The 25994-nt window shown below is 51.1% G+C and overlaps 2 protein-coding genes across 10 annotated transcripts; one reads left to right on the top strand and one right to left on the bottom strand.

Moving 5' to 3' along the window:
• Positions 1-82: 82 nt before the first annotated feature.
• MTRFR (mitochondrial translation release factor in rescue) lies at positions 83-12114 on the top strand. Of its 8 annotated transcripts, none has more exons than XM_059895376.1 (4): positions 86-180; positions 2717-2915; positions 9507-9814; positions 11364-12114. In XM_059895376.1, exons 2-4 carry the CDS (start codon positions 2909-2911, stop codon positions 11604-11606), a joined length of 558 nt encoding a protein of 185 aa, XP_059751359.1. In that variant the 5' UTR covers positions 86-180; positions 2717-2908; the 3' UTR covers positions 11607-12114. The 8 variants fall into 8 exon arrangements, with proteins under 8 accessions (XP_059751361.1, XP_059751359.1, XP_059751360.1 ...); XM_059895377.1 differs by lacking the exon at positions 86-180 and adding an exon at positions 187-326; XM_059895375.1 differs by lacking the exon at positions 86-180 and adding an exon at positions 187-359.
• Positions 12115-13914: 1800 nt separating this feature from the next.
• Positions 13915-23808, bottom strand: CDK2AP1 (cyclin dependent kinase 2 associated protein 1). Of its 2 annotated transcripts, none has more exons than XM_059895382.1 (4): positions 23446-23808; positions 18853-18950; positions 17161-17287; positions 13915-14731 (listed from the first exon to the last, which is right to left on the bottom strand). In XM_059895382.1, the coding sequence occupies exons 1-4, from the start codon at positions 23498-23500 to the stop codon at positions 14664-14666; spliced, it is 348 nt and encodes a 115-aa protein (XP_059751365.1). In that variant the 5' UTR covers positions 23501-23808; the 3' UTR covers positions 13915-14663. The 2 variants fall into 2 exon arrangements, with proteins under 2 accessions (XP_059751365.1, XP_059751366.1); XM_059895383.1 differs by lacking the exon at positions 23446-23808 and adding an exon at positions 20236-20258.
• Between the last annotated feature and the right edge of the window lie 2186 nt (positions 23809-25994).

The following is a 25994-nucleotide window of genomic DNA, read 5'->3' as shown; positions in this document are numbered from 1 at the left end:
GGAAAGAAGCCTCAGCTTCCCGCATGCGCAGTTAGTAAGACGGGTCTCGGGTTTGTGAGGGGGGGGCTGCGGCAGGAGTACGGCGCGTGCGCAGGCGCGGCGGTGCGTTTGCGTTCCCGCTCCTGCGGCCATTCCGGTTCACCCAGAACGTTGGGGGCGGGAGCCCAGTCCCGAGGTCAGGTAAGCGTCTGCGCAGAAGCCCGACACCCACACGGTTGCCCACGATTGTTAGGGGCTCCGGAGAGAGGACTGGGAGCTGGGACCCGTGAATTTCCCCGTTTGCGACCCTGAGTCGCGCAGCCCATTGACCTGAGGCCCCGCTGGCGGTGAGGTGAAGCCGGCCCGGACACCCGAGCTAAGTTTACCCTGGACCGGGTTTACCCTAGGCTGGTGGGGGTCGGCACTGGGGCTCTTCAGGGACTTGGGTGGGGGCGGGCGAGGAGAACCCACCCTTGTGGAGAAAACAGTTCCACCGAGGCCCGAGGACAAATGGAACGATGCTCGTTGACTTGTTCGGCGGAGCTTTAGGGAGCTGTTAGCACGCAGCTGGGCCTGTTTTAGGCATCGTGGGTGTTTTCCTCTTGCCCAGCCTTTTGAAGGACCACAGAGAACCCTCCCCGTGGGCCCCTAGCCCATCTCACACGCACTGGTCAGTCCGCCTTTCTCAGACGAAAGGTTCTTACCCTTTAAGGTACTTCGGGCTCTTAGATTTTCCTCCGAGTGTCCAGAGCCCACGATAAAGGACTTCGCCAGCCTTGTCCGTAGGTGTGCCGGAGAAGCCAGGACGGAACAGATGTTATTTGCCCTTGGAATAACAAATCTGCCAAGAGGCATTCCATCTGATCTGAGCCTCCTAAGAATACCTGACAATTTTGTCTCAACAGTAGAAACTCAGTCTCTCCAAAACCCCATCCGTGTATGGGAGAGTTCAAGCTTAAGTAAATCGAACCCTCCTCCCAGTTGTGTTAATCTACCCATCAGTATTGTGCTTGTGTTAAGACCCAACCAAAATCAAATCATTTTTAAGCACACGGCTCTGTTTTCAGCAACCATGTTTCTTTCAAGTCCACCAAAAAACAAAAACAAAACAAAAAGCAGTTTTACCACTAATTTCAGTTGGTTGCAAAATCTGTTACTTGAGATCCTCACACTAGAATGGGAAAGTGGATTCCTGAGACGGCTGCAGGCAAAGGGAGGTGTGTTTCCTTGCAAGAAAAATGTTAACCCCAAAACCGAGTACTGGAGATTAGTTCCCAACCATGCAAGAGGCAGGAGATCATTGCTTTTTGCTACAAAATCTGATGGACTTTGTTTAGTTTGAGTGTGTTTTTGTTTTTGGCAGTGTCATTTTTAGGTAACTTTCAAAAAAATCTATTAATGTTTTAATAAGCCAACATGTTCAGAAGCTAGTATTCTAATTAACCGAGTTATCTTGTTAACCAACTGATACAAAATATTTTGGTAAGGTTATTCACACCTTATTTCTTAATTTAGGTTAAGCTCTTTGGTAGCGTCTTAATTTTTACAAATTCAGAGTGGAAACTGCTTTTGACTAATTGGTCTAGAGAGAAGCTTTATAAAAACAGAGAGGAGGTTTTTAAAGTCCATAGAAATTATTTCTGAATATAGAAAACAGAAGTAGAAGGTGTCAGAAATTCAAGTATATATTAAGTGTAAGAACTATTCATCTTAATTTAACCCCCCTCCCTCCTCATACTGGAGATTTTGCATTACTTGTATACAAGCTTACACCACTATTTTATGCCCTAATAAGGGTGCACAGCAAAGGAAACCATAAACAAGACTTTAAAGACAACCCTCAGAATGGGAGAAAATATTTGCAAATGAAACAACAGACAAAGGATTAATCTCCAAAATATACAAACAGCTCATGGAGCTCAATATCAAAAAAAACTATGTGATTTTATTATAACATCTTTGTATTGCTCAAGTATTCCTCTTTTGCCACGATGATGTCAAATTGACGCTTTTGAGTGGAGATCTTTCACTCTGATTGGGATAAGATTAGGCTGTTCAGTAATAGCCGCCGCTAATGGCTTGAGGCATTTAATGTTTGTTAACCAGAGTGTTACTCTGTGTCATTTATTTTTATATACAAAACAGCTTGTCATTGGCGGGGGTTGGAGGAGGGACGTCCTCCACAGCAAAAATGATGAACTCTAAAACTTTATAGTTTAACCATTGAAGAAGAAAAGGAATAATCAGGTGTACATTTAAACGTGACTTTTTTCATCTTTTCTGTCCTTCATGATTTTTTTTACTATATCAGATAATTCCTAAAGATCTCTATGTTTAAACAAGGACTTGCTGTGATGAAGGTAGTTTTTATCTTTCAATTTGAACCTTCTGGGAAGTCACGCTATATTCTTGGCATCATAATTATCTCTTTGGCACCTGATTTCATAGACCACAATTATGACCTCACCAAACAGCGTATCTTCGGTTACTTCATGGTTTCCAAGTATCTCTTAAATTGGACCATGCCAAGTAAAATTGTTTGCAGGTCATTTTCTAGATACCTTTTCACTGAGCTTCTAAAACAAAAGTCCATGAAATAATCCGTTTGCAGATTGGGCTTGTGGTGTGTTAGCCAGAGGTTCCTGAGCTTTGTAATTTAGGGATCCTAAGCGCTTTACATTCGTGGCGACGTGTACGGTTTTTTCTCTCCCTCGATGGTGTTACCTCTGTTTCACAGATGTGGAAACGTGGCCGGAGTTGCACAGGGAGTAAATCATGGAGGCAAGGCACCGACACAGGTCACGCTGACTACAGAGCAGTATGGCCTTTCAGGGACAAAAAAGTGAGAGGAGCAGTCAAGGAGAGAACGCTGAGGAAAATGAGCTAACGCTTTTTAAGGAGCTGGGGGAAGAACAAATCTGGAGATGTTATGAAAGGTAAAGAAACAAGCAACAGGAAGGACAATTTAGTTTAAAAAAATGGACTACCTAATGTTCTTCCAAAACAAGTCTTCCTGAAATATTCCATACAGTATACATCCCTTCTTTCCTTTATGTGTATGAAATATTCACTACGATAACATATTTGAACGTGCTTTGAAAACCTAAGTCCTAGACAAATACAAAGCATCATTGATGGTAACCGAGTCTTTGAGACTTTTAGAGGAAAATGTGGAGTGTAGTTATTGCTGCTTTTTAAATGTGTTTGTGTTATTTTAATAGTGTAGTTGATAAATTATAAAGTTCCTGTTAGGTGCCATAAATAGAAGAAAATCACAGTGGTGCACCCAAATAGGACAGGTGTAATTGTGGATTTGAAGTTCTCTGTTTAAAAAAAAAACTGAACGGGATGTTGGTATTGTATGAATTGAAAGCTTTTCTTTTTATCTACTTCTTTAGTGTCTCTTGAGCTGTGCAGCAGTTAAATTTAGACAAAACTCAGAGTAGTTTCCTTTTCCTCTTGTCCTCCCAAATCAAGGATAGCAGCTCTGTTGTCCTTTCCTGCTCAGTCCATTGTGATTTTTCTTATTTGAGAAATAATTCTCTGGAAACACTTACTGTGGCTGAAAGGTGCTCTGTCTTCAGTGTAGAGCCCCCAGCCTAGGAAATGACAGGGTCTATTTCAGGCCTGAGCCAAAGTTCCCAGGGGTTCTGTCTGGGGAGGTGTTGCAGCCCTCATAAGGATTTCAGGCAACTAGAACAGGAGGATGAGCTAGAGATGTGAAAAGGAGAGAGAGGCTGCTTTATCTTCACTCCCATTCGGCAGGGAGCGCCAAAACACACTTTTGAAACATAGATTATTATTAAGCATTTCACAGAAAACCATCCTCTCACTTAGCTTCTGGTGCCATCAGCTGGCCATTTTGTCTTTTTAAAGCTCACTGTGTTTGGTCCTTCACCATTGATTAGGTCATTGTTTTTGAGACCTATTTTATCTCCTTATTCGGAAGGGGGAAGCAAGACCATGGCTAAGCAGGTAATCAGCACTCCTGAATTCTGGTCTCAACTTTTTAAACATTATAAACATAAGAAACAATAGTTCTTAAAAGTGTCTGTCCTAGCAGTTGGAAGAACTTGCTAATTCCTGTGTCCTTTGCTTCTCAAACTTCAATGTGCCTCTGAATCACTTGAAGATCTTATTAAAACACAGGTTCTCTGGGACTTCCTTGGCGGTCCAGTGGTTAGGACTCTGCGCTTTCACTGCTGCGGGCCCGGGTTCGATCCCTGGTTGGGGAACTGAGATCCAGCAAGCTGTGCGGCACAGCCAAAAAAAAAACCAAAAAAACACACAGGTTCTCATTTAGAAGGTCCTGAGATTCTTCATTCCTAACAAGCTCCCAGATGGTGCTGTTGCTGCTGCCCCGTGGGCCACACTCTGATAGCAGGATTCTAGAGCTACCTCGTCCACTACAGTAGCCACGAGCACATGTGGCTAGTCCAGACTGACATGTGCTGTAAGCGTGGCCACACTTCAGATTTTGCAGACCTCATATAAAAAGAAAATCTAAATAAATTTTTTTATTGATTATATGTTGAAGTAATAATATTTGAGATATATTGGATTAAATAAAGTATATTGAAATTTACTTCATCAGTTGCTTTTTACTATTTTTAACGTGACTATAAGAAAATTTAGAATTTCACATGTGGCTTGCACTATATTTCTATTGGACAGTGCTGTTCTAGAACATTAATGCAGGGGACTTCCCTAGCGGTCCAGTGGTTGAGACTTCACCTTCCAGTGCAGGGGATGCGGGTTCAATCCCAGGTCGGGGATCTAAGATCCCACATGCCTCCCACTAAAAAAACAAAACATAAAACGAGCAATATTGTAACAAATTCAATAAAGACTTTAAAAAAAAGGCAGCTTTAAAAAAAAAATGTGGGCTTCCCTGGTGGCACTGTGGTTGAGAATCTGCCTGCCAATGCAGGGGACACGGGTTCGAGCCCTGGTCTGGGAAGATCCCACATGCCGCGGATCAACTAGGCCCATGAGCCACAATTACTGAGCCTGCGCATCTGGAGCCTGTGCTCCGCCACAAGAGAGGCCGCGATAGTGAGAGGCCCGCGCACCGCAATGAAGAGTGGCCCCCGCTTGCCACAACTAGAGAAAGCCCTCGCACAGAAACGAAGACCCAACACAGCCATAAGTAAATAAATAAATAAATAAAATTTAAAAAAAATTAATGCCATAGAAGCAACGTTTTTGATGTTCTTTTTTCAGATGACCCAGTTTCTCAATCCCCTTGTGACCATTTCACCTGTTCTTTTTGCTCAATACGATACTCATTTGTCTTCTCTTCCTCTCCCGCCTGTTCTCTCCTTTACACCTTCTCCATCTCCAGCATTGCCATCGTGATCATGGGGCTTTCATGCAGCAGTCAGACGATCTTAAGAGCCAGGACTGCAGGCAGCAACCACCTCACCTGGGAGCTGGTTAGAAATGCAGAGTCTCAGGCTCCACCCCAGACCTAATGAGCCATATCCTATTTAACAGGATCCCTAGGGAATTTGTGCATGAAAGTTCGAGCCGTGAGAGCTTTAACAGTCTTCTTTCCTAAAGCACCCCATTTCAGCAAATCGCCACATCTGTTCTTTCGGTTAGTTTGGATGACACTTCTGCAAGGTTGATACACCATGAAAGTTGTGGCTAAGAGAAACTAGTACTCTACCTTTCTAAAAAATACTTAAACAGTGAATTTTAGGCAAATGGTATCCAGAGGTGGGTCCAGAGTTGAGATCCTATGTCTTCCAGATTCAAATATCCTCTCTCTGTCTCAGAGACACGAAGGGAGAAGCATCCCCTTACCGCTCTCCAGAGCATTTCGGCTGTTGGTGAAACAAGCCTCACCTCACTGCATCCTGTTTAAATATGTGATTGTTTGCTCGGGTCACAGGCCACATTCCAGAGCTGAGCATGCCACCCATGAGCTGGGTGTCAGTCTTGGTTTGGGCTGATTGCGGAAGCCAGAGGAGGAACTGTGTACCAGGTGGATCCAGTCAGGAAGAAAGGCGCCTAATAGGATGCAGCTTCCAAGTCCCAATAACCAGCCTTCCGGTGACTTGGGAGCACAGTGAAGTCTGAGAACCACTGCTCTGTGGCACGTCATCCATTCCGGGCTCTGGCATGTATCTTACTTACGGATGTCTTAATTTCTCTTTTATGCTACAGGCTCATTGGACTCATCGAGGCCCATGCATGGCACATAGTAGATGTTGAAAATATTCATTGAACAAATTAACATTGCCTGTTTTAAAGGCGTCAGCCCTGTTATCTCTTAACTTGACCAAGTGAGAGAGAGCGTGGCTTTAACCTAAATTGCAGTCAGCTGTTTAGTGCAGACGCCATCCTCCAAGGAAGAGCAGAGCCGAGGGGAGTTGGGGTGGAGAGCCAGCCGGGCCTGACGCTCACACTCACGGGAGGGAATCAGGGCGCGCTGTCGTGACTGCTGGTTTCCCCTTACGCACACCGCTTGTTACCATTTTTCTTTTTCTGTTTTTTTAATGTCACGATGAGCTCTAATTTGAGCTGCTTTTATTGTTCCCCAAAGACTTTGGGTTGCTCTGTGGGCATCACAAAAACTGAAATCCAATCCGTATTCTTCTCTGGGCTTTGGGGAAGTGGAACCATGGGTGTGTTTGTCATTTTTAGCCACCATTGGAGTAGAGCCAGAGCTTCAGGAGATACTAAAAGTATTTGGAATCATCCTATTGGCTGTTGGAATTAGCTGTTAAACAAAGCAGCCAGTAACTGAACACTGGGGACCTTCTCGAACTCCAGTTGGGTGGGAGACCTTCCTGTGTGTGTGTCAGCTCTGAACTAGGACAGAAAGGTAGATTTGAAACACAGTGGGCTGGTGACAAAGCAGCTGAGAAAAGCGCCGTCCTCTCCGCCCTTTGTCTGGGAGTTTCACCCCGTCTCAGACCTGCTTCCTTTCTTTGTCGCTGCACTATATTCCACTGCCATCCTGCCTGGTCAGATTTACTAACGGAAGAGAAGCCCCAAGAGAGGTACTGGGCTCCTCCTGTTCCAGGAACTGGGCTCCTGTTCCAGGAACCTAATCCAGGGACTAGACACTGTCTGATACACAAAGGAATTCTGTTCTGTGAATTGAAAGCAGAAATAAGGGGAGGGAAATTTTGGACATCAACTTAGTCTCATTCATTTAATCATTATGGGGGAGTGGATTCTTTGTTGTAGAGATTTCAGAGGATGTGCCTGGGTTTATCTTTATCTTTTCCTGAGGATACTTCTGACATATTTCACACACAGTAAACAGAAGCAGCTTTTAAAGCACCACCTTCACTGGCATACTCTGTTTCAAAATATCTCCCTTGGTAGCCACAGAGCACAGTAGGAACCAACACCACCTCAATTATGATCCACCGGGACTGACAGAACCTGCTCCGAACATGCTGAACGTCGTACTTTTCACAAAGAAGATATGTCAGTCATAGGATTGAAAACTAGCATTGGCCTAAAGCTTGAAGAGTATATTTCATTATATTTATTTTCCATAGAAATAGTAGAGATAGAGATGAAGAATACTGTATTCATTCTAAAAATGACCAGTGTCATCTGTACTGATAACTGAGAAAGGCACTTGGATTTCAAATAACAGAAAATGCACATGTTTACAAGGAAGCAATGCCTGCTAGCATGTTTCTGCATTAAGCTTATCTAGAGATCAGTGTTGGGCCCAGTGGATGTTAGCTGTCAGAACTGCCGGTGGGTGAAAAGTAAATGAGCCGAGAGAAACCTAGTGAAATAATTTGGTGGATGGTACGTTACTTTTGGCTGAGGAAGGTGCCTTAGGTAGACTCTAGTTCCTACCTGTGTTAGAGACCAGTTGCCATGAGCTAGAATTTACAAGGTTTCAAGTGGTAAAAGAAGCTGTTTAGAGCCTCACAGGAAGCAGTTGTTAAAAAGAGCAATATATCTGTTTTTAGTGCCTGCATAATCCTCGATCAAGAAGTATTATGCGAGTGGCACATTCGTAGTTCCCCAAATCTGCCTGGGTGACAGGGATTTTTTTTTTTTTTTTTAATTCATTTTTGGCTGTGTTGGGTCTTCATTGCTGCGCGCAGGCTTTCTCTAGTTGTGGTGAGCGGAGGCTACTCTTCATTGCAGTGCACGGGCTTCTCATTGCGGTGGCTTCTCTTGTTGCAGAGCACGGGCTCTAGGCGCGCAGGCTTCAGTAGTTGTGGCGCACAGGCTCAGTAGTTGTGGCTCACGGGCTCTAGAGCGCAGGCTCAGTAGTTGTGGCGCACAGGCTTAGTTGCTCCGCGGCATGTGGGATCTTCCCAGACCAGGGCTCGAACCCATGTCCCCTGCATTGGCAGGCGAATTCCCAACCACTGTGGCACCAGGAAAGCCCTGGTGACAGGGATTTTGCTAAAAACCAGTCTCATGCCTTCAGAGGTATCAGCAAAGCCCTTTCCAGAATACTGTTTTCTCTGATTTTACTCTAAGCCTGCGTGGGATGCATGGAGAGGGCTTATTCCCCCCATTTTCCAGATGAGAAAATGGGCGAAGGTTGTGACTCCCCCGCCCCGACCCCATTCACATGGGGAATACATAGATCTCTGAAAAGAGGTGATACCTTTCAGATCCTCTGCCCTCCTCCCCTCGAAAAAAAAGCAAAGGCCTGTGGGATTCACCATATCCTCATGGCTATTATTCTCTATACTATTCATTTGTCAACTAAGACATTTCAGCCTTAGGCTAGTCTCGAGTAGTTACTGAAATCTCTTGTTCAGCACCTCTCGCTTTCTTCTTGAATATCTTCTCCGACTAGACTGTGAGCTCCATGAAGATAGCGTCGTGCTCTCTTTGACCTCACGTCACACCCTATACCTCACCTCATACTTTGAACCTAACAGGCAACTTAATAAAAATCAGTTGACTTGGTGGTTCTAAGGGTGAGTACCGGTTGGATCATGTGATTGGCAGTGCTTCTGAGGGAACAGATGTTCCTATTCAAATCCATGAAACTGGAAACATGAAAAAACAACAATCATGACATTGATTGATAGTGATATTTACTGTGTCAGACTGTTTAAGCTCAAGCTATAAAATAGACTATCACGTACTGTCGTCTTTCCATTTTGATTTCAAAGGTTCTCACACACTTAAATAATGTCCCTTGACTCAGATCCTAATTCTTGTGTGATGTACTATGTAATATTTCCTTATCAAATTACAGCCCTGTTCTTTTGAATTTTACACTCAAAGCCTCCCCTTCCTGAGAAAACAACACTTCTGGGTGCTTTGAAGACATTTTTGGTCTGTTACAAGAAAATATTTATCAGTTGGCAAGGCACGTACTGCTGAGAACACGGTAGACAATGCAGGGCCGGAGAGAGGTGTGCGTTGCCGAGTATCCTGTCTGCACTAATTTCCTAAATCCCCTGCCTGCCAGATGGGTGGTCATCGTTTGAACTGGTTCATAAAAGGTGATTTTAGAACCTGCAGTATAATCTTGAGCGCAAACAAGGCTGAAGGGCTGTCCTTTCTGTCTTATTCAGGTCCTGAGCCGGCAGAGCCACGCGCTATGAGCACCTCAGGTCTGTTCCGTTTTCCTATCCCGCTGACCAGAGTGTGCATGGTGCCCTGGGGACTCCGGCTCTGCGAGAAGCCGGAACTCTTATCCCCTGGAACAGCGGTCGCTCCAGTCCAGGCGGCAGGCAAGAAGGACCACCCTGCTCTGCTCTCCCTGGATGAGAGTGAACTTGAAGAGCAGTTTGTAAAAGGACATGGGCCAGGGGGCCAGGCAACCAACAAAACAAGCAACTGCGTGGTGCTGAGGCACGTCCCCTCAGGCATTGTCGTCAAGGTAGAGGAAGGAGGCCGTGGGGGTCCCCTGATTTCCCCTGAGTGAAAACTTGTTCTCACCATGACCCCGGCAGTAGAGGGACTGCAGGTCTCGTGCCCGGTCCCGAGCGTTCCTCCCAGGCAGAACCTCCTGCACGGCGTCAGGAGCCTCCTTCCAGGATCCTTTGCAGTTGCGCTCTTGCTGCGGCTGTCCTTGAACTTGGCAGGCCACGGTTCTTGTCGAGCCACTGGGCTGCAGGGTGGCTGCAGAAAGCTCTGTGGCACTGCCGTGGGCTCCGGCCCGCAAGCAGCACACGGGCCCTGGCTGTCCGCCGGTGGGCTCAGCCCTTAGCCGCCTGGCTGATCGCTCAGATGGTCGCATTCTCCATGTCCCTCCGTCCCCTCTTTGGTAAATGTCAAGTGACACCTACCCTTCTGGAGAAGGACTGAGTGAGATAATGTTGGCAACCCGATTTCAGCCCTCAGAGGAAAAACGCCGGGCACAGCTGCCTGTAGGAGTCTTCCTTCTGAATATAAAAAACCAACCTCTGATCAGAATATCGCCAGCTGTCAGTACATTCTGAGCCTCTAGGAAATGGTGCAGAGCTTTTCTCCGGTTTCCTGGTTTGGTACTGCCAGTGCATTCTGTATCCCCAGGGCCCTGAAGGCAGCACGAGCCTTGAGGCACAGCAGAGAGCAGAGGCAGGTTTTCGCACACCAGCGGTACCTTTCGCAAGTACTTAGTATATCACGTGAGCTTGTGGCCAGCCCTGTTCTGAGCCACTTCACATTCGAGTTAACTCTTAATCGTCACAAGCCTACACTCATGATGTGGAATCTGAGGCACAAGGAGGCTCCTGCACCTGCAGGAGAGTCAGCCCAGACCGAACCCAAAGTCTGTTCCTAACAGCTGTTCTTCGCTGCCACGTTTTTGAGCCAAGAGCGTATTAGTGAAAATCTCAATCATTTTTCTTTTCCTCCTTGAAAAAAGTGACATTCATGAGCAACAAATAAAATTCTGAAACCTATTTTATATAGGTTACTCCAAATTTGCTTTTGGTACTATTCTTTCATCCCAATTTCACAGAATTTCTTTTATCAAATAGCTTTGCAAGGCACTCACCAGTGATAACGGAGATATTACGTAATGAATATTATGGCTGACTAATAATAAAGAGGCTATTTTCCTTCTTCAGAGAGAAGTTTACATTTATAAATGGGGCACACAAAGGGCTTGCTTAGACATACTGGTTGATGTTTTCAAAATTATTTGGGAACGTTAAGTTATTTGAAGGCTATTGTTACTTCTAAACAAAACAACATTCCTAATATGGGAATAGTCACAGTGAAAGCCACATAATACAGCTGGGGTGTGGGAGTGGGCGGGGGCCAAGCAGAGGCGGGAAAGGGTATGGCCTTCGTCCTGTCACTGACCTACTGGGACTCCTGACAAGTGGCTTTCCCTCTGCGGGCCTGACCCCTCTATAAAGGGACTAGGTTGAATTTAATGATTCCTGAGGTCCTGCCCAGAACACACTGGCTTTCACATTATGAAATATTATCTCTTACAGTGCCACCAGACTAGATCCGTCGATCAAAACAGAAAGCTAGCTCGAAGAATCCTGCAAGAGAAAGTGGATGTTTTCTACAACGGTGAAAACAGTCCTGTTTACAAAGAAAAACGAGAGGCAGAGAAGAGAAAGCAAGAAAGGAAAAAAAGAGCAAAAGAGACCCTAGAGAAAAAGAAACTCCTGAAAGAACAATGGGAATCAAGTAAAAATGTGCCCAGAGAAAGGACTGCAGATTCTGACTGAAAGAACCTGCCGGATGGGACTTCCCTGGTGGTGCAGTGGTTAAGAATCCGCCTGCTGATGCAGGGGACACGGGTTCGAGCCCTGGTCTGGGAGGATCCCACATGCCGCAGAGCAGCTAAGTCCGTGCGCCACAACTACTGAGCCTGCGCTCTAGAGCCGGCGAGCCACAACTACTGAGCCTGCGTGCCACAACTACTGAAGCCTGCACACCTAGAGCCCGTGCTCTGCAACAAGAGAAGCCACCGCAATGAGAAGACTGCGCACTGCAACGAAGAGTAGCCCCTGCTCGCTGCAACTAGAGAAAGCCCGCGCGCAGCAACGAAGACCCAACGCAGCCAAAAATAAATTAATTAATTTTAAAAAAAGAACCTGCCAGATGCCTCCAGGGACGGCGTGAGCTCCACCACCAGCGCGGCTGTGACGGGCTCCAGAGACAGCAGTTTCTAAACAGCAGACAAACTGTAGTGAATAGCAATGCACACTTTGAGAATAAAACTGTAAAAAGAAACACGAGGAAGTCATTACTGTAGAAGGACAAGGGCACTTTCTGGGGGAGGAAAGGCTGTGATTGTGACGCGGGGCTTGGAGGGGCTTCTGGGCGGCTGACAGAGTTCTACTTCTTGACCTGGACGGTAGTTAGAAGTATGTCACCTTTTAAGCTTTACATTTGCGTGACTGTATCTTGTTTTGTTATCAGAAGTTAGAAATGAAAGTTTTTTTTTTTTTTCGGCTGCACCACGAGGCTTGTGGGAACTTAGTTCCCCAACCAGGGACTGAACCTGGGCCCCAGCAGTGAGAGCGCAGAGTCCCAACCACTGGACCGCCAGGGAATTCCCAAATGAAAATATTTTCTGAAAAAAAGCATTAACGTTAATAATGGACTTTTTATGGAAAACTATAGAATTGAGTCAAACAATAGCATTTAGTGCCTCTTTGTCATCTGCTGGAAGGTCATTGTTCAGTGATACATAGATGTCATTAAGAGAACAAAAGAAAACAAGATGGCGAAAGATTTACAAGTTAGTAAGTTACTTGCCCATTTACCCCATTAGCTTAACAGACTGTATGTTGACAAGTAACCTCTCTGATGTGGAAGTACACATGTCATTCTCTGTATGCTGATTTACAAGTAGTAGGTTTATAAAAGATGAAGTTTCAGAAACTTGGGTTTGTGAATTTGCTTGATACCATCCTTCAAGCTGGATCTGACCTTACAAATTGTTTGGGGGTTTCTTAGGCATGGTTTGTTAGAACACATCTGGAAGTTTATGCATAAAACTAGTAGGGAAACAAACCGTGAGGTGAGAAGGCCACTGTCAGACACAGGGTCTGCCTCATCAGTGAAGACCAGACTGCATGCATCCAAATAAAGTTACCTGTAAAGAAGCCAGGTAAGGTCTTCTCACCTCGGAGTAGCCTGGTTTGGAAGTTTAGCTCTACGCAAGGCTCTCGACCTCTGGTCGCAGTGTGCAGGGCCCTTCCCAGTTCCAACCTCCTTTTAGAAGGGAGCCAAGTGAAGTATCTGGCATGGTACACAGAAGACCATAATAGTGGAAGGGAATTTTGGGAGCTTCAGACAAGAGGGACAGAAGCTTTCATTTCTGTCTCCCTTCTTGAACCTTTTTGAATTTCCTGTCACGTCCACGAAGGAGATGCAGACAGGCCGACTGCCTAGTACCCATTCCTCCGGCCTTTGGAGCTGTCAGGGCTGGGACCTGGCCTCAGGCCTGTGAAACTGACCACGTCCCTCCTTTTGTCTTAGTCTACCCCTCACCACGGTAAATCCTCATTACATCGGGATCAGTGCCTAAGGAATATACTAAGGATGACCTCAAAGTCCCTTTGGAAGGCACTGTTGGGGACCACCCCATGAATTCTCAACACATCCGAGGCAACCCAGTTTTCCCAGCACCAGAGCAGGTAGTTCTTCCAGTGAGAACAGGATGAAGTAGCTAGCTTGAGTTTAAACGCTCACAGGATAAGTTCCTAAAAACAGAATGGCCTAACTTGGGGGAGCACAGAAAGGGCGAAATCAGTAACATCGCCTCTACACTTGTTTTCCTTCCTGGCACACCCTTAACATCTGCTGCAGTTAAGATGCGTCCGTAACGCAGCTTCACCTGATCCCTGCCTTCTGACTTAACCGACACATCCTGTCCCTGGCCTGTTGTGCTACTGATACCGTCACGCAAAATGTTTCTGGACCAGGTGGGAAAATGCCCTTTGACAGGTCCCTCCCCACTCCCGCTGAGGAGCTGTTCTTTAAAATACCGCCAAGAATTTGCGGAACCCACGTCTTGGTACAGGCTGTTAGTGAAAATAAGCTTTATTACATTGAGTAATAAATACAAAGATGCGAACAGTTCCATTTTCTTCCAGATGTTTGGGTCAACTTACAGGAAAGCAGAACTGAAATCTACACACAGTCTCAGGAAAAATTTCGGGGATCCTTGTTAGGTTTGGTTTGGGAGGTTGCTCTTTCTTCTGTATGTATAACTTGTGCATTTTTAAAATCGACTTCAAAGCACTAATAGTCATGCAAATGATTAAGCAAAAAAGAATTTACGTTAAGCAGAATCTATAAGTGTATGGGAAACGAGGGGACCAGCTACTAGTTAAGTGTGCTGTCAAGTCAGCACTACAAAAAAAAACCTTCAAGTTGTATCAGCTTATGAAAAGGAACAAAGAACAGTCCGGGTAACATAAATGTATTCAAAAGAGGAGAGCGAGACACTGGTATCTTGGAGGCAAACTAGTTTGCTGTAAGATAGGTAATTTTTACGTGCATCTTTTGAATCAATGCTTTAAAAAACAACAACAACAACAAACACCTGGGTAGTTCCTCACTATTTAAAATGTAACTCCCAATCAACTGCAAAATCTTTCCTCAATCTTACAGACTGTAGATTCGGAGCCTAGTGAACCATGGGAGGGGCAGGGGGAGGAGAAACCAAACTGTTACCATTTTGAAAACAAAAGTTTCATCTGAGCAGGGGAGATGAACTGTAACTTATTCTCTCCGAAGAAGATGGAAAACCGTCCAGGCTCACAAGGCAGCTAGGACCTGGCATTCCGTTCCGTTTCAGCCAAGCACTCCCGCACCAATCCTCGAGCGTGGATAATGCCTGGAAGAGAAGCAGAGGCGGGCGTCAGCCAGCAGCACCATTCCGGAAGAGGAGGAGGGTCCTTCCAAACCAGCCGCGAAACCCTCAGACTGGAGAAGAGGAGGAGGGTCCTTCCAAACCAGCCGCGAAACCCTCGGACTGGAGGAAACTTGGGACCTGCATCCAACAACCCAAACCCCATCCCACCCCTCAAAGCCAACACCCCTCTTCACGTCTCCCTAAAAGTTTCTTCCCATGCTCAAGGTGACAACCAGCAAGCTCTCTTTTCATGACGTTACTCTCCATATGAACCATGTTACCATCCAGATGACAGGAGTAAGTGTGTCCCCACCCAAGTTCTTTAAGCAGGGACCCGCTTTGGAGATTCCACGCCTTCAAACCATTATTTTTCCTGAATTCTAGAAAGGGCTTGACAGTGTCAGGCAGCCTGCCTGGTTTGGGTGCGAGACAAATGCTCACTCAGGCCACCTTGGTCCACTGCTTTGTCCTTCCCCCCAGGGGACGGGTGCCATCTTCTGCACTATTATTCTCCCCTCATCTTTTATCTCTATAGTTTGGGAGTTATCTATTGCTTGTTTGGGTTTTTTTTTTTCTTTTTTTGGCTTTACTGAACTTCATGAAATATTGATTTCATTTTAATAGGCACCAAGAATCTATTCCTTCCAAGAGCTGACCCCCCAGAGGGCACTGGGAATGACACCCCAAGTCACTCAGGTGTCCCCACCTCACAAATCTTACCCCCCAGAGCTTCCGAAGACTTTCTGGAAAGGGCTGTGTAGCCGCTGTTGTAGCTACTCCACTCTGCCATTGTACTGTGACAGCAGCCGCAGACATTAATAAGCAATGGGTGTGGCCATGTTCCAACAAGTCTTTACTTACAACACGGAAGTTTGAATTTCACATAATTTTCACATGTCACAAAATCTTATTTTTTTCACCATTAAAAACTGCAAAAAACATTCTTGGCGCTTGACACCCTTGCGCCCTATGACCCTTCTTACTTGCTATGATGTAAACTTGGCCACCTTACTGGTCAGGGTGACTCTGGGACCAGCTGCTCACCCAGGATGTGCCCTGAAGCGGTCACCAGGTGTATCCATGTGTTGACCTGAACTGCCGGCTTTGTTGGGAGGCTGCAGATCGCCTGTCAGAAAGACTGCAGGGTCCAGCATCTTCCCAGGCATTTGCAAACAGGTAACCGGCACTCCCATTACCAGGACTGTGGGCAGAGCGATGCCCACCTAACCCCCAGGGCTGGACTGGGGTTAAGCTCCTCCTCTCCCCCGAGCCCTCTTCCGTTCCAGCCTCTAACTGCCAGCCCCCCTCCCCACACCTGTGCCTGTTATTCCCCGATCCAGCTCTGCAATCGGTCAGTCTCTTCACAAAGGTGTCATGAACCGGCCCACTGCTCTGGGTGGGAGCCTGTCCTCAGCCGGCCTCGCCCATCACTGGAGCCGTGGCCTCAAATGCAGCCCCCCTGTCACGCCCCAGATTTATAGCCACAGGACGTTCCCCTCTCGATTTTCTCCAAATTTGCTTCTCTAACCTTAAAAAAAAAAAAAAAAAACCTCCTAAAATTAAATTCACACATAAGCCACCGTGCTCTGAACTGCCACCTTCTAAAATAGAAATCTTTTTCTCCTCTCCACGCCGCTTTCACTTCATGAAGCAGCAAAAACCAACCTATTTCTCTGCCTTCTGAAGTCAGCTGGCCAGTCACCTCTTCACGTGAGTCATTTCTTCCTGTGGCACCATCCTCCCGCCCTCCCTCCCTCTTCAATCAGGAAAGAACTTCAAAGCGTTCTCACTCTCCCGCCCCAGACTAGGACGGACCACACGCCCCCCTGGGCCCCGCTCCTAAGAGGACAGCAGAGGGCAACGCAGGCCCCCTTGGCCTCGTGTCACTGGCCTCACCCAAGTTGGGAGCCTACCTGATTGGGCCGCCCAGGGCTCCTAGGACCACTGTCGGCCAACGGGAGCAGAGCAGGCGTGAGGCAGAGCTGCAGGATCTGGGTACAAAGACTTTTTTTTTTTTTTTTTTTTTTTGGCCACACCACGAGGCTTGCAGGATCTTAGTTCCCCGACCAGGGATCGAACCTGAGGCCGCTGCAGTGGGAGCACGGAGTCCTAACGGCTGGACCGCCAGGGAAGTCCTGGGGATTCCCTTCTTAGACGCTGCATCTGACAACTGGCTGCCAAGCCCCTTCCGTCAGATGTACATCCCACAGACCCGCTCACCCAGCCTGACACCTCCACAGCCAACGGTAATTCTGTAACAAAACGGGAGCCCCTGTGCCGCAGGGGACTCTTCCGTCTGCCACCCTCCGTTTTCCCCAGAAAATCTTTCAAGACAGTTACTAGGCCAGTGCCGTGGGGTCCGCCAGCAGCGAGGCGTCACCTGGCAGGGGAGTCCCGGGCCCACGACTTACCTCGTTTTAGTCTCTCCATCGCGCTCTTGCTGCCCGCGTAGGTGGGTCTGATCTCTTTCCCCAGCTCTTCGATGATGGCCAGCAGCTCCGCGTATTTGCTCTGGGGCACCTGGCTGTTCCCAGTTCCCTAGAATCAGAAAGAAAAGGGTTCGGAAGGATTGAACCCAACCTGACCCCAATGCCGTGGTCAGGACCCCACGGCGTGCCAGCTGCACGAGGGCAGGGCTGGGGAGAGGCCCGAGCCAGGGGCAGGTGGCAGAGGGAGGGCGGCCTGGCCCAGACTCCAGGGCAGCTGCGGCCAGGCACGGCCCACCTGGGCGACAACCACAGAGCAGGGAGCCGGCCCTCTCTACTGTCCCCGTGCACCCAAGGCAACCACCCAGCAGTCTGCAGAAAGCCCTTTTATCGTCTCAAATGAAAGAAAAAAAAGAAAAGACTGGCTTGTCGATAGGAAAGTGTTTGTTTACTGAGAATTTCCTTGAAGGAGCCAATGGGCGGGCAAGTGATGGGGGGGAGGGGGGGTGCCGAGGGTCCAGAGTGGGCGGAAGAGATGGAGGCCACACGTGGGGTCAGCAGGACCGCAAAAGCTGCCAGAGACCACCCAGACGGAGCCCAGAATGTATTTAAATTCATCCATCCTCCCCCGCAGGCGGTGCCCACCACACAGAAACCCTTTCTCTCCAGAACCGCACGAACAGCCCAAGCAAACACCCGGACCAGGGAGGCTGGGGTCCCGCCAGCCTGTGGGCCGAAGCCGCCCGCTCGGGCCTCAGCCGGGCCTCGCTGCTCCTCCTCCTCCCCCCTCCTCCCCCCACAGCCGCATCAGGGCGGCCACCTCCCCCCAGGCCCTCGCCTGCTCCCCCCTCCTCGGCCGCCTCTGCCTCTTGGCCTCCTGGTCCTTCCTCCCCTCCTCGTCCAGCTCCTCAGCATCCGCCCGCCGCCACCTCTTCAGGGGGGCCTCGCCCGTGCCCGCCTCCCCTCCGGGGGCAGGACGGCCTGGCGGGCATGGCTCCAAGCCGCCACCTCATCCGTGGGGCCGGCCTCCGTGGCGACCTCGGAACGTGAGTGGCAGCCACGGGAATCTCCCGGCTGGCGGCCCGGGTCCCCCCCGCGGGGCGGCACTTCCCTGGCGGCCGGCGGCGGCCGCCTCCCCTACCCGGTGGGGAAAGCAAGTCTCGGCGAGGTTGGGGCAGGGACGGTCCACAGTCCCGTAACTGGTGGAACCAGGTGTAAACCAGGTGTAGAACTGAGGGGCCAGCAGCTCTCGGTGCAACGCACCTGGACTCCACTAGGATGGGCCCGTCCTCCCTGCAGGGCCCACAACCTTGTGGGGAGTGAGCGGGAGCAGGGCCCCCTCTCCTCTGTCCAAGCTCAGATCCAGAGTCAAGGCCAGACCTCACTTCCCCAGGGACCAGGCATGAGGACGCCCACCAGGGACACACATGGGGTGGTGGCCCCATCGGGAACTGTGGCTCTCGGGGCTTCCAGCCTTCTTTGGGCTCTCCCACCCCTTCCTGTCACTCGGTGTCCCCCGTGAAACCCCCTGCCACTTCTCCATTCTGACGCCCTGAGCCCTGGGTTGAGGAAGCTCAGATGACAGCTCCATCATTTCTACTCCTTTCACCGCTTCCCCTCTGGCCCAGGCCGCCCCTAGGGCCCCTCCCACCACGCTTCCCACCCCCGCTGCCATACCTGGGTGTAGCCTAGAGATGGCGGCCCGTAGTCACTCAGCAGCTGGCGGTACTGTGAAGATGTCGCCATACTGGTGGAGGGCGGGTGGACACTCCCAGCTACGGGGGAGGAGACAGGAGTCAGTAATCAAGTAGCCTTGGCTAACTGTATCCGAGGTAAGGACTCTGAGTCCCCCTGCCCAGAACTCATGCCATCAACAGTGGTCTTTTGTCTCTGAGGACACAGAACCCTATTCCTGTCCTCTAGTTTGGCCACGGCTGATACTCGGCGTAGATGACTGATAGTAAAATGTAGCGAACAGACCACTGCTCTTCACTCCCACCACCACAGCAGACATTGCTAATCAATCACAGAAATCCTTCCCATACATGCAGTCAAAACTGGTAGCAAAGACGAAAGCTGCTGCTATTCTCAGCCTAACCCTTGCAAGTCCCCTTCTCCTGGGTCCTGCTCCCCAGAGGTTGATATCCTAGAAACACATGGCTGCCACAAGAGCCCATCTGCTACTAAGGCTGGTCCACACCTGGGCTGAGACTTCCTGTGTGCCCAAACCTCTGCTGGAGTATATGGTGAGGAAGACGGGGGAAGATCTGGAGGTTGTGAAACCCAACCCTGGCTGGGGACTGGGGTACTGGACACAAAGTCAGGAATCTGGAGCACATCACAGCCTGTCTGTGTGTCCTCGGACAAGCCCCTCAACCTCTCTGAGCTCCTGTCGCCCCTCCCCAAAGAGGGGACAAGACTCTCGGCAGTCTGAATCTATGCCCGGCTGGCTTCACCCCCACAGGGGAGGCGTAAGACCCCACTTACGGACTGTAACACTGGGAGACACTGTCCCTCAGCAGAGGGACCACGGGGGGCCAGGGCCTGGCTCAGAACAGAGTCTCCTGCATGGGGTGTGGGGAGGCCCTCAGCAGGGAATTTTCCAGCTCCAGCTCAGTAGCTGGAAACATGCAGACCCATAATGGCGTCCCAGTGGTCATCAGCGAGTAAAGGATGTCCTGCAGAATTACGAACAGCGGCAACCACGGAGAATCTACCTAGCCCTCCTCAGCAGCTGCCCGCCTGCCTCCACGCCCGGCCGGGGAGCAGCTTCCCCTCCGCCTGCCTTCCCCGGAGCCAAACTGTCTCTCTCTCACGCACACAGCGGGCTCTGCAGACTTGGCCCCGGGGATGGACAGCTGGTGCCAGGCTGGCCAAACCGACCAGCTGCTCATCTGGTGTGGGCAAGGGGAGGGGCAGGGGAGGAAGGAAGTTCAGGAGCTCAGGCTGCTGGAGCTGGAAGGGGCCCTGGAGCCCCTCACTGCAGAGAGAGAAACACAGACCAGAGAGGGCGGGCACTGCCCCAGGCCACACAGCACAGAAGAGACTAACACACCGCACCTGTCCCTCTGTCCAGGAGCTGTAGACAGCTTGGTACCCGACGTGTCTTCCTCGGTCTCAGGCCTGCCTGGATTTCTCCACTGGGACCCAGATTTATGCTCAAACACAGGATGCCCAGTCAGGAAACATGAATTGTGCCACCTCTAAGCTGGGGACTGGGCACAGCACCGCGCTCCTCCGGGCCTCATTACCACGCCTCTACAGTGGGGGAGCCGAAACACCTGTGCTACAGAACCACACCTCCGTCTGAAGCAACTGCGGGTGTGCAGTGGCCAGAACACAGGAATGTGGCAGGGCGGGTGACCCCCAGCTCCCCTCATCACATCAGCCAAACCCCAATTTCCTGACCTTCTGATGTGGGTGGTGAGTGTGGTCTGGGTAGCTCAGGCTTTGCTGCCCCAGGCCAGGGTTCAAGTCCCGACCACCACAACTTACTACGCCTCTCTGTAAGGCCAGGATGCTAAATGCAAGACTGCGGGGGGAGAGGGGGGTCTACTGCACTGATTGGCACTTCAGGCCATCTAGAAGATTCCAACTCCCTGGCGGGAGGTGAGCTGGACACCTCCGGTTCATTCTCTGCACCACCTCCTGCCCTCCTTCTCTCACTGAAGTCTGTGTTTCTTGCCTCCCCGACCCATCTTCTCTCCCACAGCCAAGTGCCTGGACTAGGAGCCAGGCCAGCTGCGCCATACCTGGCTGTGTGACCTAAGACAGGGCCCTTCCCTCTCTGGGCCTCAGCTTCTCCATCTGTTTGAGGTCATGGTTCCCAACAGAACGTCTCAAGGCCCTAGATCCTGCTCCTCCATGGTGCTGGGGTTAGGTCCTGGGGGGCTGAGGGTAGGAGGAGGGATGGGTTGGGGGCTTGGGGGATGGGGATGGGGAGTCAGGCAACAGCTCGGAGCTTGACTTTCCCACGGCCTGGGTGATGCGGTAGGTGACCCCGCCTCTGTGCCAGCGCCAGTCCCTTACTCGGTGTTCAGAGGGGGGTGTCTGCGGCCCTGGAGAGAGCCGGCGGAAGGGCCCCGAGTCCCACTCATGCCCACACCTTCCTGCAGACACAGCGGCCGGCTGCCGGAGGCCTAGGAGAAAACCAGACCGGGCGTGAGCACAGCCGTCGCGGAGCAGCACAGACAATGCGTGCAGTGTGCGGGGACCAGGGAGGGCCCGGAGCCCAGGGAGGGGCTGGCAGAGGCCAGCAGCTCCTGGGGCCAGGCGCGGCTCCCCGCCCCCAAGCCAGACAAAGAGCGCCCGGGCCTGGGGAGCTGGCGGCCTTCCCGCCACTTGGGGCGCCTGGGGGGGCTCTCCGGCGGGGAGGCGGGGGCTTTGTCTAACTCCGCCACTGCCACCGCCGGCCAGGCCGAGGCTTGGCAACTCTCGAGCAGGAGGCAGGGCTGGAGGGTGTGAGGGATGATGACAAGGAAGCCGGAGGAGCGGCAGCGGAGAGTCCATCTTGGATGCAAATGGCACGGGGAGATCCGGCCTTTCTAAAGGGGTCCACGGGGAGGGGGGCGGCCCCACCAAAACACCAGAGACCTGGGGACCTCAGCAGTCCTCCTGGAGTTCACCGCAGGAGAAAGAAGAAAATCTGTGTACAGGTGCTAGCCAGCCCAGAGCAGGGCTTCGGGGCCCCCAGCGGGTGCCTCTGTCACTCTGTGACCCCAATCCCTGAAGGGCCCCGTTTAGAGCGCCGGCCTCAACTGCACCAGGGCCGGCCTGAGATTTCCCGCCGGTCCGGGCTGGCAGCAAGACCCTCCATCCATCCTACCCCAGAGTCAGATGAAGGAGGCAGTGAGAAATACTATGGCCACAAAGCTTGTCTTGGTAAGGTGTGCAGACCCCAGAAGAGGTGAGAATATTTGAGGAGAAAACAGGGGCTCTTGGGGCTTAGAGGCCACATTTGACCAACTCAACTATCCCCCACCCCGTCCATCCACCCCCTGAATCTTAACCCTTTCCAATCCCCAAATCTGTCTCCAGGAAGTTAAATATACACACACACACACACATACACACACCCCTATACATGTATATGCATATGCATATATTGCTTTCCTGGGGCCCTCTTCAGATTTTTGGAATTATGGAGTCAACATTCGGAGACAAGGCCCAAAACTTTCGGCCAACTGCCAGCGTGGCATTTCTGACCAGCAAGGCCAATCCCCTCCCTGCCAAGCCCCCTCCATGCACCTCGCTTTTCTGGAAGTTTGTTTCCCATCCAGAGTTTAAGGAGAAGAACCTTGGTGAAAGGACAAAGCCGGTCCCCTCTGAACCCACAATTTCACCTATCGCCCTCGGTCCCTGGGGCAAGACCCTAGGCACAGCCTAAAGCTGCCTGACAACTTCTGCAGGAGTTTCCTGGGACCGCCCAGCTCCAGCCCCAGGGAAAGGAGAGGACGGCCCCTCCGGCTTCCGAAGGAGGGGGCCTTCTAAACCCAGACTTGGGGGCTCCGAGATGCGGGGCCCCCGCTGAAACGACGCCCCCAGCCGCCGCCTAAAGGCGCTCCGAGGCCCCCGATCTCCTCCAACTTCTCTCACTCCGCGCACGCCTGAAGGGACCTCCCGTGCGCCCCGTTTTGGGCGCCCCGTCCCGCGCGCCAGGCCAGGCGGGCGCCCACCGACGATCTCCCCTGCACCGCCGGTGACCCCAGCGGCCCCGCTCCCTCGGGGGCGGCTGCACCTGGCACTCTCGCCGCCCCGCAGCGCCGCCCGCGCGTGGCCCGGGCTTGCTCACGTGCACCCCTGCTGCCCGGGCCCCCTGTCCGGACCTGCCCCCAGCTCCCTAAGGGCGGCCCGCGCCGGGGTCCCGGCGCCCCGCTCCCGGCGTGGCCCGGCAGCTCCCGACTCCCGCCGGCAGGGGCCCTCGCCGAGCCGCCCAAAAGCCGAGGAAAAAGGAGCCGAGAAAGCCTCCCCCGCCCTCGCTCGCCGCGCTCCCCACGAGCCCTCGGCCGCCGGCGTGGGGGGGACCGCGGCGGCCGCCGGTGCCCCGGGCCCCGGCCCGGCCCCGAGGCCCGGCGCGGGGCGCACCCGCGAACTTTGGCAGCGCGGGCACCGGAATCATGGCGGCGGCGGCCGCGCTGCCCCGGGCCGGGACCCGGTGCCCGCCGACCCCGGCCGCCGCGGGCCCCCGGGAGCCGGGGCCGGGCGCGCGGACCCCCAACTTGGCGGCAGTTGGGGCGCGGCGCGCGCGGCCCGCGGGGCGCACTCACTCACCGGCGTTGAGGGAGGCGGCGGGCATGTGCGCGGTCAAGTTCGGTTTGTAAGACATCCCCCCGAGCGGCGGGGCGCGCCGGGGCACAGCGGGGCCCGGCCCGCGAGGGCGGCAGCGAAGGCGGCGAGGCCGGGCGGCGGCGAGGCGGCCCCAGCGTCCGTGCGCCCGTCCGTGCGCCCGCCGAGCTCCCGCGCACTTTTTGTTGTTGACGGCTCGGGCCGCACCGGCAAATATGGCCGTCCCTCACCCTGACACCCGCTGCAGTATATCACCCATACATCGGGCGGGCGCGCGGGCGCAAGGGCGGCCGCAAACTTTGAGCGGAGCCAGCGGGGCCGGCCCGGGCCGGGAGGGGGCGGCCCGGCGCGCCGCGGCCCGGCGTCAGGGGGCGGCTCCGCCCGCGGCCGCGCCCCGCGCCTCCGGGCGCGCTCGGCGCCCGCAACTTGGCAAAGTTTGGGGGGCTGGGGTCCCGGCGGCGCCCGAGGCCCGCGTGGGTCCCTTTCTTCTTCTGCGCTGGTGGCGCCTGGAGATTTGTGCTTGTACCGATTAATGTTTTTTTTTTTTTTTTTTGTAAGCGAGGTAGGATTGCAGAATTACTTTTTTTCCCCTTGACTGTGGGGGCAGGGATGGAAAATTACCTGGAGAAAATGGTGGCGAGTGGTATTTTTAAGCACGTAGATCATTCCAGACGCCGAGGTCGGGCTACTCCCCAGAATAAGAACAACCAATTCTTGACATTGATTTCAAATAAATTTCATGTCCCTGTCGGTATTAAGTGGTTTTTAACCCCTTGGCGGCCTAGACTCCTTTAAGACCGGGCAAAACCCAGAGGCCTCCTCCCCTGGGAAATACACCCTCACATCTACATAATTTTGCATCTTAACTCATTCAAATATCTAAGAAGCGCCTACTATGTGCCGGGCACTGTTCCTGGCGCTAAGGGTACCAGAATAAACTTAACAAAGTTTTCTGTCTCCTGGAGTTTACATTGCAATTTTTGATCCTCCTCCGACGGACCCCAACCGACTTCTCAGTGATACGCAATCATCAAATGCATTTTGCATTAGATGATGAAGCTTTTGAAGGTGTTATTTCTTGGAGTTCTGCTTTATTATTACTTTTTAAATATTTATTTATTTATTTTGGCTGCGTTGGGTCTTCGTTGCTGCGCGCGGGCTTTCTCTAGTTGCCGCGAGCGGGGGCTACTCTTCGTTGCGCTGCATGGGCTTCTCATTGCGGTGGCTTCTCTTGTTGCTGAGCACGGGCTCTCGGCGCGCAGGCTTCAGTAGTTGTGGCACGTGGGTTCAGTAGTTGTGGCTCACGGGCTGTAGAGCGCAGGCTCAGCAGTCGTGGCGCACAGGCTTAGTTGCTCTGCGGCATGTGGGATCTTACCCAACCAGGGCTCAAACCCGTGTCCCCTGCATTGTCAGGCAGATTCTTAACCACTGCGCCACCAGGGAAGTCCAGAGTTCTGCTTTAAATAGTAAATCTTGTCAAAATACACAAGATGCCCACCCTTTTCTACCTTCTTTAATCGCCATGCTTTGCAGATTTCTTGATTAGCCACAGACATTCAGATACATCTGACACTAGTGAGGAAGGCCTCAACCTCTTTGCCTGAGGGAAGGGATACCACCGATTCCTTCCCTCTGTCCCTTTAGGATTGAAGGTACAGGCGACACCCCCTTCCCAGGACCCCTTGTGGTCAGCTTTAGGCTGGTTCAGCCAAGGATGCTCAGCGAAATTTTATTTCACAGATAAATTAATATCACCCTTTCCTACCCTACTCCCAGGGGACCAATACTCTATAGAGTAGCACTGTCCAACAGAAACGTATTGCAAGCCACATATGTAATTTAAAAGTTTTAGTAGTCACATTTTAGAAAGTAAAAAGAACTGGTGAAATTAATCTTTATATTTTATTTAACACAATATATCCAGAAACAGTATGATTTCGATATATAATGAATATAAAGCAATTACTTTACTTTCTTTTTATGATACTAAGTCTTCAAAACCCAGCATGTATTTTACCTTTACAGCTCATCCTAATTCAAACTGGCCACATTTCAAGTGCTCAGTAGCCACAATAGCTAGTGGTTTTCCTACTGGACCAGTTCAGGGCTAGAAGCTATAAGCAGAGGGCTCATAGGCTGACAGACCTTGGTATTAATTCTGGCTCCATCACCTATTCGCTGTTGGACTAAGCCTCCATTTCCTTGGGGCAAGAATCCAGATCTCAGTGGCCTGCTTCAGTCCTTTCTACAGATGTTGTGGGCTATTCTCTTTCCATACTGTATTTTTACCACGATGCCCCCTCACTGATCATCATTGGAAAATATTTTTCCTTTTGTTTTTAATTGAGATCTAGTTCACTTAGTATAAAATTCACCCTTTAAAAATATACAATTCAGCGGGACTTAGTATAAGCACAGAGTTGTGCAATCATCACAACGATCTAATTCTAGAACATTTCTGTCATCCCCAAAGGAAACCGAACTGCAGTCACACCCCATTCTCCACTACCCATAGCTTTAGGCAACTGCTAATC

The sequence above is a fragment of the Balaenoptera ricei genome, chromosome 14, assembly GCF_028023285.1.
Source record: "Balaenoptera ricei isolate mBalRic1 chromosome 14, mBalRic1.hap2, whole genome shotgun sequence".
NCBI classification, from domain to species: Eukaryota; Metazoa; Chordata; class Mammalia; order Artiodactyla; family Balaenopteridae; genus Balaenoptera; species Balaenoptera ricei.
The sequence above is the reverse complement of the archived record's forward strand: the minus strand, read 5'-3'. Positions and strand labels throughout refer to the sequence as shown.

Bases quoted from the DNA above. Each gene is read 5' to 3' on its own strand.
- MTRFR (XM_059895376.1), top strand. The intron at 9,815-11,363 runs GTAGAGGAAGGA...TATCTCTTACAG, and splicing joins CCTCAGGCATTGTCGTCAAG to TGCCACCAGACTAGATCCGT.
- CDK2AP1 (XM_059895382.1), bottom strand. From the start codon at position 23,500: ATGTCTTACAAACCGAACTTGACCGCGCACATGCCCGCCGCCTCCCTC. The intron at 17,288-18,852 runs GTATGGCAGCGG...TTCTGATTCTAG, and splicing joins CATCTCTAGGCTACACCCAG to GGAACTGGGAACAGCCAGGT. The intron at 14,732-17,160 runs GTAAGTCGTGGG...CTTCTCTTCCAG, and splicing joins GATGGAGAGACTAAAACGAG to GCATTATCCACGCTCGAGGA.